Source organism: Enhydra lutris, unplaced genomic scaffold (genome assembly GCF_002288905.1).
Source record: "Enhydra lutris kenyoni isolate GAN:26980312 unplaced genomic scaffold, ASM228890v2 scaffoldscaffold1, whole genome shotgun sequence".
NCBI lineage: Eukaryota > Metazoa > Chordata > Mammalia > Carnivora > Mustelidae > Enhydra > Enhydra lutris.
The window spans coordinates 14,551,376-14,568,574 of record NW_019154085.1 but is presented as its reverse complement, the minus strand read 5'-3'; the positions used below and the strand labels follow the sequence as shown (position 1 = coordinate 14,568,574).

At 38.4% G+C, this 17,199-nt stretch overlaps 1 protein-coding gene across 3 annotated transcripts in view; it reads right to left on the bottom strand.

The window, feature by feature from the left end:
* Positions 1-17,199, bottom strand: part of LOC111142788 (family with sequence similarity 117 member B) — an 82,386-nt gene that overhangs the window by 1,996 nt on the left and 63,191 nt on the right. The window contains exons 6-8 of one of the 3 annotated variants that reach the window (XM_022496095.1): positions 15,263-15,488; positions 13,060-13,180; positions 3,224-7,196 (exon numbers count right to left, since the gene is read on the bottom strand). In XM_022496095.1, the coding sequence (XP_022351803.1) occupies positions 6,878-7,196; positions 13,060-13,180; positions 15,263-15,488 (666 nt within the window). In that variant the 3' untranslated portion in view covers positions 3,224-6,877. Of the gene's footprint in view, positions 1-3,223; positions 7,197-13,059; positions 13,181-15,262; positions 15,489-17,199 lie in introns of those variants that run through there. The other 2 variants (XM_022496103.1, XM_022496109.1) reach the window with 2 other exon arrangements.

Here is a 17,199-nt window from a genome sequence, read left to right as displayed (position 1 = left end):
AAGAAACAGGCTCCCCGCTGAGCAGAGAGCCCTATGCGGGGCTCGATCCCAGGACCCTGGGATCATGACCCGAGCCGAAGGCAGAGGCCCCAACCCACTGAGCCACCCAGGCGCCCCAGCATCTATTATTTTCTTAATGAGGCTTGTCTTTACAATGTCTGGGAACTCATCTGCGGCCTCTTGGTCGTCAGGTGTTCGGTTATCTTGACATTTTCAAAATCAAACCACTTCCCAAAATTATCAAACTGTTCCTTCCTGGCATTAAATTTTCTAGCTTTGAATCCTGCATTTTTCCTTTTGTTTTGTCATATAGTAACTTCAGGTTTTCTCATATTGCATTAGTCTACAGGTATGTCTTTCTTACAGTGATTCTGTACCCACATAAAAGCTGCATTTTCAATACAAGATAAAAAGGTGTTTTGCAAGGTTTTCACGCCTGCTGATGTAGCTACAGTGGCTTCGCATTTTTTTTTTTTTTACAACAGTCCATATACTAATTTATCTTAAAAGTGTTGCTACTGCAGCTTCAGACCTCAAGCTATGGTAAATTATCAAACAATTCTACTTTTTTTCTCTGCTTCTTGAGAGAACTTCCAGCATATCTAGTGGCACTTTGTATGGCTCCCACGGTGTTAGTCAAGGTTTATGGTATTGCACTAAATACGAAAAATACATGAGAACTGCACGATCACTTTTTACTGTCCTACGTAACTTACTGAAAAGACGACCTGCTCATGATGATTAATGTCACACAGCATTTAAAAAAAAAATTTTTTAAATGTCACACAGCATTTTAAGAGGATACTTGTAACACCTGAACTTACTGCAATAGAAACAGGTAAACGAAATTACTACAGTAACATAGGATGCACTACAGTAAATTTTATGCAGTTATTTTATAGCACATCTTTCTGTTTGTTTATACTGCTCTTGACTATAAATGGCACCATGTATGGCTATGTGTGCAACTAAGTTTTGATAAATTTTAACTTAGGATATTTTGTGCATATTTTATGGTAGTAAATGATAAAATAGACTACTATCCACACATATTTTATGCATTCATGAGATACCTTTAATTTCTTTAATAATTCTAAGGTATGTAGTTCATTTGTTTTTTCAAACTGTCAAAAATCTTTAAAAATTTTTCCAGTATTTATTGAAAAAAAAAAAAAAACCTGTTGTTCAAGGATTAAATGTATTACAGCTTTATAAGCTAAAATGAACTACATGGGACCATTTCCTAAGATTGAAAACTTTGGGCTTTCTTAAAGATTGAATAAACTTATCTACCAAAATATAAAGGAGATAACAAGTGTTTGCTTCTAGTTTTTTAAGTTAAGCTATTTTCACATTCAGTAGCCACTTACCAGACAAGCACTATTTATTCCCTTCATCTCATCAAGAAGAAAAGTGAAGCTCAACAAGCGGACTTCTTTGCTCAAGCTCCCACGACCACTAAGCTGCTGAGCCAGAAAGGGTACCAAATTGTGTGGCCCTAAATACAGGGCTTTTGCTGCAACTCCTCTCAATTATCCCAACGATCTCAAAAATAACCTTGGAGAAAAATAACATGGAGAAGACTCCATGACAATCATCTATAAAACATAATGATTTAGCAAGACTAATCCATACAGGCATACAAAATCAAACAAGGAGTACAGAAGTGAGTTCTCAGTTTGAAAAAGACGCGAACCGCAGAAAAGACTAGTATTTTATTTTTACAAATCCAGCAATTTGGAGATACTAATTAAAGGGAATTAGAGACAATGTCTTAAAGACTCTAGTCTCCTCTCTGTTAAGATACCAAACCAACCTAAAGGCATACACACAAAAAGTATTTAGAGCAGCCTTTTTCAAAACCATTCTGATTCCAACTCACAGTAAGAAACTGATTTTATTTTACAACATAATGTGTATCTACGTCTAGCAAGAGTTTTACACACAAATAATACTCTCCTTATGTATATTTATTTTTTCTATTCTGCTTCATTAAAAAAACAAAACAAAACACTGGTTAGACCCGTTACATTCATTTCAAGACCCAGTTTGGAAAACACTAAACCAAAGAGATACAAAGACTATTTGTATACCACACCGTGCTCTAGGAGAAGTTTAAAATTTTAAAAGCACACCTTATCTTAGCAAGGAAAAAAGCTGATATTGACACATTGGCAGGGAACTGCTATGAAAAGGGTACTGTATCTCACACCCAACCACTTAAAAGCAATTGAAAGGGAAAAGATTACAGACCTAAAAAGTTTTGTGTGTGTGGTATATTTAACGAATCAAAAAAAAATCAAATAAATAGAAGAGAGGAACACCCACTTGAGATCTAAATTTTCTCCTCTTGGAGTACCTGGGTAGCACAGTTGGTTAAGCAACCCACTGGGTTTCGGATCGTGATCTCAGGGTCATGAGATCTGTCCTTCTCCTTCTGCCTCCTGCCCCCTGCTTGGTTGCTCTCTCTTGTTCTATCTTTAAAAAAATATAATTTTTTTCCTCTTATCCTCTTTAAAGTTGGAGGGGAATGACTAAGAGAAAAAAAAACTGAAGATTTGGAGCCAATCTGAGATCTTCTTTGCATCTGACGCTATGGTACATTGTAACGTGAGTATGTAGTCCTTAGCTATCCCCAAATTCCAGCTATTTCCCCCACAAATAATCTTTAGAATTTTTTACAATGTAATTTTATGACCGACTGCTGTGGTGACTTATTTTCTACGTGTTATACAGACTCCGTACAACACAGCCCTCATTGGGCATCTCTGACTAGTCCTGCTCTGTGCATACGGACTAAACCCCCGAGCCTGAACAGCTACCTTGCATATATAAACCACTGTACTTATGGAAGCACATGGCTGATTTAGAAAAAGTGAATTACCAAACAAAAGGAAAAAATCCTCTATGTGTACTTCAGGATAAAATTAAGTGTACCAGCTAAATGTCTACCTATGAAGTAATGAATTTCTTATAAACAGGTATTGTCTTTCAGTTTATCACAGTTTACCACAAAGATCAGGTACTTTAAGTTCCAGAGCAAGTAAAGAGAGAGAAGAAATAACTGACAATATTATATTTCCTGCTACTTAGACACACTCATTTTTCTATATACATTTGTGAAAAAGAATGTACTATTTATAAGTTATTTCAGGCTAGAAGTGTCTGAAAAGAAAATATGAACTGAAGTAACAACATTCATAAAAGTACGCAGGAAAAAAACTCTCAAGAAGAACAGACTTTATTTTTAACATAAAAATTCTATTTTCTTGTGAGGCAGCAGTAAGTGTCAGATACAGGGAATACATAAGTACATAATAACAATATTTATCACCATTGGAAATGCTATTTTGGGGGACATTTTTGTTAGAAAAACAAAATTTCTAAAAATTGCATTTTAAAAAGATTTACACAGCTTAAACAGAGATGAAAGATACAGACTTCAAAAAGAAAACCATAAATTATATTCTTCAACAGGATTGTATAAACAAAATATTGTTCAGGGCTGCTCTGCTTATCATTAATTTAAGCAGAGTAAAACTTAAACCTTAAAGTGCGAAGTATTCTTAGCTTTTTTAATGCAAATTTAGCACTTCCACTGGTCCGGTTTTGAGACATCAAAATTCCAAGCATTAAGGAATGAATCTTAAGTTTAAAACAGTAAACCGAATTCAGTAATGGCAATTTTTCTTTTATTTCCTTTAACAGAAGAAAATCTTGACAACCCAGTCCTAATCTTGGAGAGAAGGCTATAAATTCTGCCATTTTTAAAAATACCTTCTTTCCAGCAAAAGCCAACCATTAAAAAGGGGGAAAAAAAGGCTTTCTTGCTGCCGGTTACTCCACAGTTAGCAATAGCACCTTCTAAAAGGCTGATCTGGCTTGTCATAAGAAGTAAGAAATATTTTAAACAAAATGAAGACTCTAGTTCAAAAATAATTTTGGCATCCATGCTTGTCATATTAACCAAAGAGGCAGAACAGGTATTTTAAAAATATAACCGCTAACAAAAGCCACGACAAGGAAGAGACTTAGTCATGATCAGAAACGATAATTTTTTTATGTTTTCATCATCAGAAGGAAGACATCAAGAGTAAAAAATAACTTAAGAAACTTAAGACAAAGAAAATAACTAGAGAATAGCTCCTTTTGCCAAAATATACATGCCACCTATTTCTTTTCCTGCAATGGAAGAAAATTTATTTAAAACTTTTCAAAATTTAAATTATATTCCCATTGAAGCTATCCTAATTTATCTTCTATAGTTTTCTACAGAATAACAAGATAATTATGGAATGTAATTTTAGAAAATATTCTTTTGAAAGTAGATCCATTTCTTTTAAAAATCAGCCACCTGTGAACTAACGGTTAAGCAAAAGAGCTGAATGGACCTATGGGTTAATATTTTTCAAGACTGCAATAAAGCTCATACACTTAAAAATCAGCCCTTTGGCACTGGCAGTTAGAGCTTTTTGGACCTTGTACCTTTTTGTCTTTCTTTCAAATCTCAGGCTCTATTTCTCCCAAACCCAAGGGATATGTTCAGTTGCCATACAATTAATTTACCTGCAAATTCACATTCTCCTTACAACCAAACATTCAAAGTTCCACTTATAAGACTATGTAAATAATAATATACATAATATTATTATTATGTATTAACTCTCAACTTGTTCTCCTATTCCGGTTTTAAATTACTTTAGATTCAGGATATCTGAAACTCTACAGAAAGAAGTGAATCACACATATATGCACAACAGAGTAAGGGAAAAACTGTTTATAAAGTGGCATTTTACTTATAAAACACCCCTGTGATTTAGAGGAATGGACAGAAAATAAGTGTAAGGTAAAGAACAGATTTAATGAAATTCAAGTAATCCAAAAACTGAGGGTTTTTAAAACTTGTTTTTAACTTCCTCCTCCTACCATTCATACCAACTCACCTGGTGAGTTTCATTACCTTTTCTTCTGTACTTTTGGATAGAGCAGTTCTCAGGGGCGAAATGGTAAAGTCAAGACACGTAACAAGGCTAAGAAAGAATCAAGGTTCTCAAGAAACCAACAAACCAGAAAATTTAGATCCTGAAGAACTGAGTTTTACTGATTGAGAAGCCACAGTGTACTAATTCCAAGTAAATTAGTTTTGGATGGAGAAGGTACCGAAATTCAGCAGTGCTACCAACTGAAACCTGACAGACTTATACAAATGTTTGAATTTATCTAATTTGCCTAAATACATCTCCATTTTAAACTTCATAGGGCATAATTTTAATTACTTAGATGTTTTAAAGGTGCATGAGTATAAGAAGTCCTTTCAGAAGATTTATTGCTACCATGAGGTTTCCTCTGATGGTTTATGTCCGAACAAACTGACATATTAAACTTTCTAAACTGTATCCCTTTTACAAGTATTTAAATTTTTTTCTCCCTATAGTATGTATAGGAACATTAAATTATTGCATCATAGGTAGTATATGAAGATCTTAGAAGGATGCTTTTTATCAATACCGTTTGCCGAAACTCATTTTTAGAAAGAGCTGCTCCTTGCTTTCACTACCACATACACGAAACATGAAAGACTGTTGGCATGTGAAACTGGCAGTGATGGTATTAAGATGAGCCTAACTCCAAAACTGTACGTATTTTTCAAAGATCTCTGTTGTTTATATGCTCCGAAGCTCTCCTGGCCTGTCTTCCCCACTGTGTGGAATGCTGGAGGGAAAACTAGCAAAATCTGTAAGCAACATTATCTCAGTGTCAGCCACCGTAAAGAAAATGTCAGTCGCAAGATTCTGTGACTACGGATTGCTAGTCAATGGATTACACTCCTGACAAACCACTGACCCTGACCAATTCCACGAGACAACAACATCACAAAAGCAAAGGAGGAAATCCATGCACAGTCATTTTAGGACCTCTTGGAACTATGATACAGTGATGATAAAGAGAGATCGTGTGATAAGCATTTTGTAGAAATCCAAAGGGGCTCCTTACTCCTAGCTAGTCATCAACACTGGGTAGTTTCCTTTTGGCTCACTGACTTTTCAACCAAGTTCCGATGATGGGTGAGAACATGTTAAAGCACTTGTCTCCAGACTATAATTTTTCTGACCACATGGTGAAATGTATACAGGTGTAGTGAAGAAAACAGCAGTTTTACAAGTATTTCACCCAAAGCACAAACTTCTGACATCAAAAAACATAAATCACATAATGTACTCATTTAATATTGCTTTTTATCTCTTGCTATATATTTGCTCAATGCATTTACCTATCAATTCTTGTTTGGGAGAAAAACATAGTCATGAGATTAAGATTGCTGGGAAAATGTCAACAATCCCTTTGGTCCCAAAGCTGGAAACAGCGGAGAAAAGCACACATCTAGAAAGGGAAACAAGAAACAAGAGGCCACCAAAGAATCTTTGAACATCCTGTTTGCTACGTTTCAGAAAATGTAACACTGGTATTATAAAATAGTCATTTTCATATAAAAGATGGTTCTTGCAGCATCATTCATGTCTCCCTTCAGGAATTATGTTTGCAGGGATCAGTTGTTTTTGTTTTTGTTTTTTTTAAAGAAGTTTAATTTGAAAACAAAAAAATGATGTGATACCGGCCCTCCAAAAGTAAAGAATGAGACCTTTCTTGTTTCAACCAGTGCTTTGAGAAAAAGCAGGCTAAGCAATGAGGATCGGCCTTCACGAGTGAGCAAAGCCATCAGAGGGCGCTGCCTTCTTCCAGAAGCCACACTGTGACTCGTCCCCGCCGAGAGCTGGAGCACACTTCACAGCCAACTGGGCACGCGCGATGCCATCACAAAGAAATGATCTGAGGAGGTTCTCAGTTGCTCGGAAAACCGGCCACACAGCCCTGTGACCTATCCTTCGGCTTCCTCGATGGGTTCTGGTGGTGGGAGCAGAGAGGCTGAGGGCATGACTGTACTCGTTCCTCGAGAGACTCGGTCTTGCTCTGTGTTTGTAGACAGGGAGGCCACAGCAATGGGCTGCAGCAGCGTGGTGGTCATGCCTGTGCTAACTGTCAGACTGTGACCAGAGCCCTTGAGGGTGAGATCTGGTGTGGGAAGGAGTGGCTTGAGGATGCTGACGAGGCAGAAGGCAGAGCCGCTTTTAGGAATGAAATTCACTTTGTTTTTGTCGGGACAGTAAAAGGCTGGGATTTCATGGAGTTGTTTTGGCCTAGGCACAGAGACAACGGTTGTTGTTAAGTCACACACAGATCACTGGAAGTAAGTTCTTTCACTGTTTTTTTTTTCTAAACAGATAACTTACATATCCAAGAAATATCAAAAGCTTCAAATGCTATGGGCCAAAATGGAATTAGACACATAATTCAAAATATGTACTTAGAATGCCAAAAGGACATCATTTATTTTTGCTGCTTTCAGTTCCCTGAAGAACCCCGTGCACCATACTGGGGACCCAGGCTGACGAGCTCTGCATCTCAATGAAGATCTAAGACAGCCATTAGGAATAAACAATTTCCTAAGGCAAAAGAAATTCCAGATGTTTAAAGACAAAAATATGTTCCACTACTATGGTTTTTCCAAAGCCTGTACTATTTTGAAGGGAGAAAGCAAGTCAATTAATGACACACAATATCCCTCTTTTGCTGAATTCCACCACTGCATGACTAAACTTGGGTAGGTATGAGTTTTCTCTTCAAGTGTGCTAAGAATCCCTTTGACCGAAACAAATTTTTTGAGTTAACCAAGATGGTTGTCTGAGAAACATAATGGAAATGTAAACTCAAAATAAAACTAATCACTGTCCCTTCCTGTCTCCAGGTACTCCTGAAAACTAACCCAAATGGTTGGGAACGGGTACGAGTATTAATGGTATTCTATGAAAAAAAAGGTACTAAAAAATTAAATTGTTAAATATGAAGTGCCACAAAATTAAAAAGAAATTAAGGTAGGAGAACCTAAGTAAATCAAAATTCAGGTGGGAAAAGGTAATATCATACAATAAAAGTATGGTTAGTTCTCACCTCTCCTAATGAAATTTTAAAAATTTGAATTCAAGTGTGCCAACTCTGCAACAAATTCTGGGGACCCCCAAAATGAAACAATCCGCAGGAGACTGATTAAATATGTAGTTTTTTTTGGGGGGTGGGTGGGAGGTACTGGGAATAGAACTGTATTTCAACATAATTAATTCCATTTGTAATCTTCCATGTTTTCTGCATTTAAAACGTTACTCAGAGAAGTTATGAATTACTTCAAGCATCCCTAATCTTTGCCACACTGCCAATGGTGTCCACAGAACAAAAAAAGGTTAAGAACTCCTGTAAAGGGTCCAAGAGATGTGATAAAAATATCTTATAAAAGGTTTAAAGGTAGCACAGGAGAGTGGATAACCTGTGGCACAGAGGAAGAGGGAGAATTTGGTAAAAGAAAGCTTACAAGGGAAGTAACATCTGGGCTGAGTTGTAAGAAATTAATAATCAGGGACACCTGGGGGGCTCAGTCGGTTAAGCCTCTGCCTTCAGCTCAGGTCATGATCCCAGGGTCCTGAGATAGAGTCCCATATCAAGCTCCTTGCTCAGTGGGGAGCGTTCTCCCTCTGCCTGCCGCTCTTCCTGCTTCTGCTCTCTCTATAACAAATAAATAAATAAATATCTTTTAAAAAATTAATAAACAATAGACCTGGGGAATGGTGCCCCCCACCCAAAAAGCTCCAAGTAGACAATGTTTTTGTTGGGCAGATTTTATTAATAGTGAATCCTACCCAAGGACAGCTCTGACAAATACAGTAATTTAAGAACAAAGAAATCATTTAACTGATGATTTACTTAATGCACTGTTCCAATATACAATGGAAACATCAAGTACTTTTAGGGCCACATGTGTATTTGGATAGATCAGTGGTAAGAAGGGAACACACTCCTCTAATATATGAGAGTGTGGTTTTCAATTCCTTAAAGAAAACAGGAGGTTGAGGTTAGGTTTCCATAATTTAAAAATGCTTGAATTTTCTTCTGAAGGTGGAATTATTAGAAATAACTTTCATTCTTAGGGAAAAAAGACCAATCCTCCAAATGAGGCCTAGGTTTTTAGTTAATTTTTTTGAGGTTATCTTGTTAAAAATGAATTTCCTTACTGCTTTCATTAAAACAGAGCTCACAGAAAATAATATAAACAGTAAGAACTAGTGCCAAGATCAAACAAAACATTAACAGTAAATAGCACCAAAATTCACCCACAAAAAAACCTTCCTTTGTCCCCTCTTCCAGTGGCCACCCCAACCTAGTAGAAGAATCACTCCTGATCTCTAACATCTGTCTAGAAGCAAACCACTCAAGAAACAAATCTCCCAGCACCGGGGTGGAAAGCCGATGTATACCTACGCTAGCAGAAGCCACAAGCACCAATACTACTTCAAAGCTTTCTTCAACTCAGTAAGCATAAATAGAGGGAAAAAAAAAATCTCAGAACTAACTTTAAATTTTTATTTTTCCTTAAGAAATTATTCCAAAAGGATTGTGTCTCAAAGTGGATATAACTGTTGTGAGCTAACTTTCTGAAAACCTGATGGATGGGCTGCATAGTAATTCTAGGTATTCTTATACTGATGCAAGGAATTCTTTCTTATCTTTTTTTAAAGGCTTGTATATGTATCTTTAAATGCAGGCATAAATTACCAGCAAAGAAAATGGTGGATCCAAGTTACTTATAATCGAAAGGAGGGAGAGAGAGAGGAGGGTCATGTTATATTTTTAATAATACCGCTATACTGCAAAGAGGCCATAATACCTAGGAATATAAGGTAACTAAGGCCAAGGAATTCATTAGTTTGGAGGAAGAAATAGAATATGTGACTTTCTTTAAAAAAGGACTAAGTACAGACGATATGGCTATGGTATGTACTGTATCACAAAGAACAGAGAGACTGAAAGTACAAGATGTGGTTTAAATTCTGGGTCTAAATTCAACCACCCATTTTCTTTCAGGTAAATAAACATACAGTTCTAGAAACAACCCTCACCCCACTCCAATCCCCAGTTCATGTCAGAGTTACTGCCTTTTTTATTTTATTTTATTTATTTATTTGACAGAGAGAGACACAGTGAGAGAAGGAACACAAGCAGGGCGACTGGGAGAGGGAGAAGCAGGCTTCCCACAAGGAGCAGGGAGCCCGATGCGGGGGCTCGATCCTGGACCCTGGGATCACGACCCAAGCCAAAAGCAGTTGCTTAACAACTGAGCCACCCAGGTTCCCCGAGTTACTGCCTTTCAAACATTAGTTAAGAGTTAAAAATATTCTTCAAGGAATGATTAAATAACCCTAAAATGTTTAACTGGGACCGATAATTTATGTTTGTTTGTTTGTTGCTAGTGTGCCCAGTGGGTTTGCTCTCATTTTGCCAGAGGTAGGTAAGAAGAGACTAATTTTTTTAGACCTTGAGTCATTTGTTTTATCGACAGAAATTTAAAAATTACCTCTAAGGAATCCATTCTTACGATACTGTTGTTCGTATCTGTAACATATTGTTATCATAACAGTATCATTATCATAACAGTATCGTTACGATACTGTTGTTCATTTATTTTTGAAACGTAATGAAAATGTTTAAGAAAAAGTTTCTGTATGCCACACATCCTTCATATCAGTATAATGTATAACAAACTCTGTACATTTTAAAAAGAGAAAGTTTACCTACCAATAACAGATGGATGTGCCATAAAACATGTAAGATGTTAGGGTTTACCTTCTATTTCTCTAATCTAGCTATCCATCCACACACACACAGCCCTATCCATTTTTCCCTCCCTTTAGATACAAATAATGTAACAGTATATACATAGTTCAGATACTAAGTCCTGAGAAATTTTCCAAATTCAAGAGTTAAAGGCTTAGATACCACAAGACGCCAACCTACACAACAAATATTCACTCAGTGATTTATAAAAGGAATTGAAACTGCTTTTGAACCAATCAACGATTTCTCTGCATTTGGACAATCTTTTTAAGATTTTATTTATTTATTCAGAGAAAGAGAGAATGAGCACATGAGCATGGGGGGGGTAGCGGAGGGAGAGAGAATTCCAAGCTGACTCTATGCTGAGTGTAAGCCCCACATGGGCTCAACCCCAAGATCCAGAGATCATGACCTAAGCTAAAATCAAGAGTTGGGTGCTTAACTGACTGAGCCACCCAGGTACCGCCGCATTTGGGCAATTTTAACTACCAATGAGTAAATCAATGAGCTCAACTACAAAAAGGTCCATTTGGCCCATGTGACTTTTACTTAGTAAAATGATTCTACATCTTAAGAACTCTCCTGGAAAAGTCTAAGCCAGCATCTGCAACTTGGGCATAAAAAATTATGAGGTGCTGGGCACCTGGGTGGCTCAGTGGGTTAAGCCTCTGCCTTCGGCTTGGGTCAGGATCTCATGGTCCCTCGATCGAGTCCCACATCGGGCTCTCTGCTTGGCAGGGAGCCTGCTTCCTCCTCCCTCTCTCTCTCTGCCTGCCTCTCTGCCTACTTGTGATCTCTCTCTGTCAAATAAATAAATAAAATCTTAAAAAAAAAAAATGGGGTGTCTGTCAGAGATGCACAGTCCTGGTCCTGCCTCCATATTTATGCATTAGGCCTGGAATGGGGCTTGGGAATCTGCAGCTCCAACACATACTTCAGATGATGATGATTCAGGGAGTCTGTGGAACAGATCTGGAGAAATTTTGCTTCAATTTTTGCTGGCACCAGTCAAGCTTTTAGTCTAACATAGAAGGCAAGGTGGGGGGGGGGGGGGGGGGAGCAGTTGCTAAAACGGAGTTTTCAATTACTGTACAAAAGCAGATAGGACACTGACAGCTGGGATTTCCTAGTATAGAAATTGAGGGAATTAAAAAAAAAAAAAAAAAGAAAAACTGAGGGAATTCAAAAACAATGCTCTTTGAGTGGCAAAATTATTCAGCATTTAGGCAAAAGGAAGCACTGACTGGAGGAGCACACACATGAACAAAAGGATGCCATATTTCAAAATGATTCCAAGATGTTCATAAAGAAGGAAAAAGACCGATGACATGAGTCAGACAAGGCTAGACAATCTTCACACTGTGTTTCAGGTTTCACAAGCGAGAAAAACCCAGAAGGGTGACTCTAAGACGTGCAGCCATAGCAAGACTGGTAGCGAGAGCTCGGTACTACCATCACACCCCCAAATAATGTTCAGTACTTCATCCGCTGTCTCGCACATGCCTACAATGCTGTAGCCATCACTTACAAAGCGAGGAGCCACGGCTACTGAAATTACTAAGGCTAATTCTGAGCAAATTTTGAGTCTAAAATTATAGTACTTCCCCTAGCGTACCAGTCAGCAGAAATATGAGCATAGGAAATCATGTATCAACGGTCCTAGACACTATTTAAAAATCCTGCTTCTTACATTATCGTCATCACAGTGACCTGATTCTACAAAGTAGTAGAACTCTATTTCCTATACAGATAGACAAAATATTTTTTTTTAAAGATTTTATTTATTTATTTGACAGAGAGAGATCACAAGTAGAGAGGCAGGCAGAGAGAGAGAGAGGGAAGCAGGCTCCCTGCTTAGCAGAGAGCCCGATGTGGGGCTCGATCCCAGGACCCTGAGATCATGACCTGAGACGAAAGCAGAGGCTTTTAACCGACTGAGCCACCCAGGCGCCCCTAGACAAAATATTTCTAATACCGTTTAAAGAACTAGAGACCAAAAGTACATAAAATCTGAAGGGAATTCAATCCTTGAAAGAAACTGGGTATTTGCTGATAGTAAGCACTGTTGTTAATTTTGTTTGGTGTGATGATAATATTTTGGTTACGTGGGAGTACTATGGTCACTTTTAGGAGACAAATAAGTGTAGTTACGGTGAAGCGTCATGATGTCTGCAACTGATCTCCACGTACTTTAGCAGAAACTACAGCACCATGTGCAGACAGAGCACGCGTCAACAGGATGTTAACTAAGGAGTCTGGGTTGCGGATATACGGGCAATCACTGTACTGTTCAACTTACTTGAAAATTCTCATAATAGAAGTTATTGGGGGGATACTTACGAGCATTCCTCAAAGACTTTGACCCTTTCGCAGCCCTCAGGAGGTTCCCTTTTGAACATGTAACTGTTGTTAGGTTTCGGTGACGTTGCGTATTTGGGCAAAGGAGAGTTGTTCCCATTCTCTGCAAAAAACGGCATGCTGGGTTACTAAGGCTTTATTACCACATAAATGCAGTCATAATGCACTTACGTGTACATGGCCTCCCCCACACCCCGAACTACTTGAGGCTAAGAACAACCCCCTCATGTGACACAATACCTGCTAAAGAGGGGATAATTCATGTTGGCTAAATAAACTCATAAACAAAAAATGCTTATTTCTTTTCCACTTACAATTACTACAGCTTAGGCCTATCTCACTTGCCACCGACACCCTGCTCCCTTACTCTGTCGCAGGACCAGCGGTCAGACTCAAATGCCGGTGCCTTTCTTCCCAGCGCACATAGCTGAGACGACTCTCCACTGGCGGCCTGTCATTCACTCCCGCCTGCCCTGCAGCATTTCTTAGTTTCTCTGCTCCTCTAAATACAATCTCGGCTCCGGGCAGGGAGAAGCAACGTGCACCAAAGGCTTCCCTTCTGCCTGTGAACTTCCCCATACCTAACAGGTTCATCTCCAGTCATTTGCCAAAACTTCCTAGCTTGAAGTTTTGAAATCTTTCCAAATTAATCCTATCTAAGCAAAAACTTCTTCAACTCTGGCATTCCTGTTCAGGGCTGACATCCTCAGCTTCCGCTACATTAACTTAAAATTCCTAATACATTACCTAAGTGTCCTAAATTTTCAGTCTGTGTCAACTAAGCCATAAATTGTTTGCAGGCAGTAGCACTGTGGCCTTGTTTTCTTATAAAAGAAACTCAGAGAAGCTAACCAGTCACCAGTTCTCCTAAGGTCAAATAAAGCATTACATAAAATTCATGGAATTCCAACTTGCTACTGAAGTAAAAGTAGAAAGTATGGGAAACAAGGGGCAGAGTTTAAATGGCCATGTTTTTTTAAGGGTAGGGGGCAGTGTTACATTTGATTGAGCACTAAGTACCAGGAGCTGTGCTAAATGATTTGTATTTACTATTCCTTTCAATCCTAACAATAAGTATAAGTAGTAGTTAATTATGCAGATTCCTGATAAGAAACACACAGCCCAACCAAAAGACTGAATTCTGTTAAAGGTGTCAGACCTCCTACAGAGTGGAATCACCTGGGAGCATTAAAAACTACTGGTACTTATATCGATCCCCCAGGGCTTGTGATTTAACTGGTGGAGGGTGTGGGCCTAGAATAGCCATTTTTACTTAACCTAGAAACTGGTATATAAAAAAAAAAAAAAAAAAAAAAAAAAGGGTCCAAATAATAACATTTACAACTGCCCATAGCTTTAATGGACTTCTTCAGGAAATCTTATGTTCTTTGCACTTGTTACAGTCTCAGTAATTTAGGCAACCGAATAATGGCCAATTGTAACTTTTTAGGGCATTCAACACACTTGGAGTAGTAGGTTCTAAACTGGGCTGCAGAATTTACAAATATATCATTGCTCTCAAGTACACAGAGTACCTTGGGTTAGGCTAACAAAATACTGCCCTGATACAGACAAATGACAGGCCATGTTTGTTTCAAAAGGCAAGAACATTAGTAATTAATATTCAAACAGCTTAAGTCTCCAAGTTATCTTCTGAGTTGCACAGGGACTTTGTACTGTAAGTAGCCTTCCAACCTTTCACTACGGGCTTGCCTTCAATACTCATCTTGCATTGACATAAGTCAGCTTAATTCGTGTTAGAAATGTCACAGAAAGATATTCTGAAAAACATTAATTTGAAGATTTAAAGTTCAACTGAAAATAGTAAGGTAGTAGAAACAAAACAACTAAGGAGAAAGAAAACAAAGTCTTTCAAGACAAATGTCCATTTATACCAAAAAGGATGTTTCTCGGAACATATACGGAACTAGTATTAACAAGAAAAAGGAAAAAAGAAAAGATACAAACCAAAGTCCATAAACCCACCCAACTAGACCATCACTTGGCACCACAGTAAAACCTGACTGGTTTGTACTTCAAGTTTTTAAAATCTATGTTAAGAACGTATGTCAAAGTAATTACCTTAGTAGCCTTAAGTGTGTGTGTTCTACTACAAAATGAACGGAATGAATGATACAACAGGGGGTGCGCACTGATCTGGTAATAAACTCCTCCTGCATTGTACCTTTATCCCTGGGATCAACAAGCAGGTCATCAGCTGAACAAGGGCTCTCTTCGCTACCTTCGTTCGAGATGGTGAGGAACGATGTGGGGGACACAGACTGAGAACGGCTGCTGTTGTTGCTCCCCTTGTCTGCCCCACCGGGGGTCTGCGTGTCGATGCTGCGTGTGCTGCTACTTCTCTGCACGAGGGGGGGCGGTGCACGATGCCCGTCCGGAATATCTTGCGGCTGTTACAAAATTTCAAAAACCTTTAAGTATTTTATCATTGATTTCAAAATTCACCAGAAATGCACCCCATATCAACCCTCCCCTATTGTTCCAGATGACTCACAGATCAGAAATGCCCCATTTATCAGGCTTATCGAGAAAAAAGGCTTTGTGCTGCTCCCTAAGTGACATCCCTGTCTCATATGACTGCCCTACTAAACACTGAGCAGCATATGTGATGACTCTGTACTCCGGGGGTAGGTCCACAACAAGTGGTCAAAGCTTGCTGAATGATAAATGCAGTGACTGAGTTATTTATTATATGCTAAGTATTTTTAAACTTGTGAAGAACTGCCATGTTTAAAAAAGAGAAAAGAAACCTAGGTATAACCCCAGGTTCCGTATCAGAAGAGAAGGTTAGCCATTGTGTGAACTAGTGATATTTGATGACAGGTCCTGTTACTTTCATCCTCTGCTCACATACATCCCCCTGTTTTTCCAAAGAAACCTTCCTTAATAAGGGAAAGTTAATGGTAGCAACAGTAATTATAGGGGGGAATCAAGAACATTCAGAGGAAATCCTGTGCGGCTCACTTGGCAGGAAAACCAGCTCCCTTTGGTTCATGTTCCTCTATCAGGGGGGTTACTCATCATGCAGTATGGGCAACAGCGTGTGGGGAGCTATGTCTTTCTAAGCTAAACCAACCTTTAATCTTCATAGAGCAGATATCTTAAGCATCAATAAAATACTTCAAACTCCCCAATTCCTCTTTCACTGAAGAATGTAAGCTTAAATATACTGTGACATGCTCTTAAATATATACAGGAATTTTCTGTGTCTTCCATAGGAATCATTCTTATGTCTTAACATGTATTTTTAAAAAGATTTTATTTATTTGAGAGAGAGAAAGAGAGAGAGAGGTAGAGGGAAAATGAGATGCAGGCTCACGGCTAAGCATGGAGCCTGACGTGGGGCTCGATCCCTGCACCCTGGGATCATGACCTGAGCCAAAAGCAGACCCTTAAACAACTGAGCCACCTAGGCTCCCCATGTCTTATCATATTATAGATAAGCAGAATTGCACTTCATGATCATAAAGTCAACCAAATAGTAACTCACAATCAAACAGTAAGGGAACAGGTAGATTCCTTCTTAGAAAGTATCTGAAGTCATACACCTCCGTCCCCAACAAATTTGTAATCTAAACTTTTTTTTTTTTTTTTTAAAGATTTTATTTATTTATTTGACAGACAGAGATCACAAGCAGGCAGAGAGGCAGGCAGAGAGAGAGAGGAAGGGAAGCAGGCTCCCTGCTGAGCAGAGAGCCCGACGCGGGGCTCGATCCCAGGACCCCGGGATCACGACCCGAGCCGAAGGCAGCGGCTTTAACCCACTGAGCCACTCAGGCGCCCTAATCTAAACTTTTGTTACATGGAGTTACAGCAGATGAGAAGTATAACACCTGTCTAGTGATTTTTAAATACAGATAAACAAAAAGTAGCTTCTGTTCAGGGACCTAAATTTAAGTCGTATCAGTTATCTCTCTGAGATGCAAACAAATTAAAACTTTTCATTCACTTGCTAAGGTCGAAGTTTTTCAAGAGAGACAAATTTTCATTCTCTCTCAATGAAAAGGAAGAAACATAAGTAAATATGGAAACTGAAACTGTAACTTTTTAAAGAATTAGAACAGTTAATGTGGAAGGACAATTTTAAGAAACAAGATTACT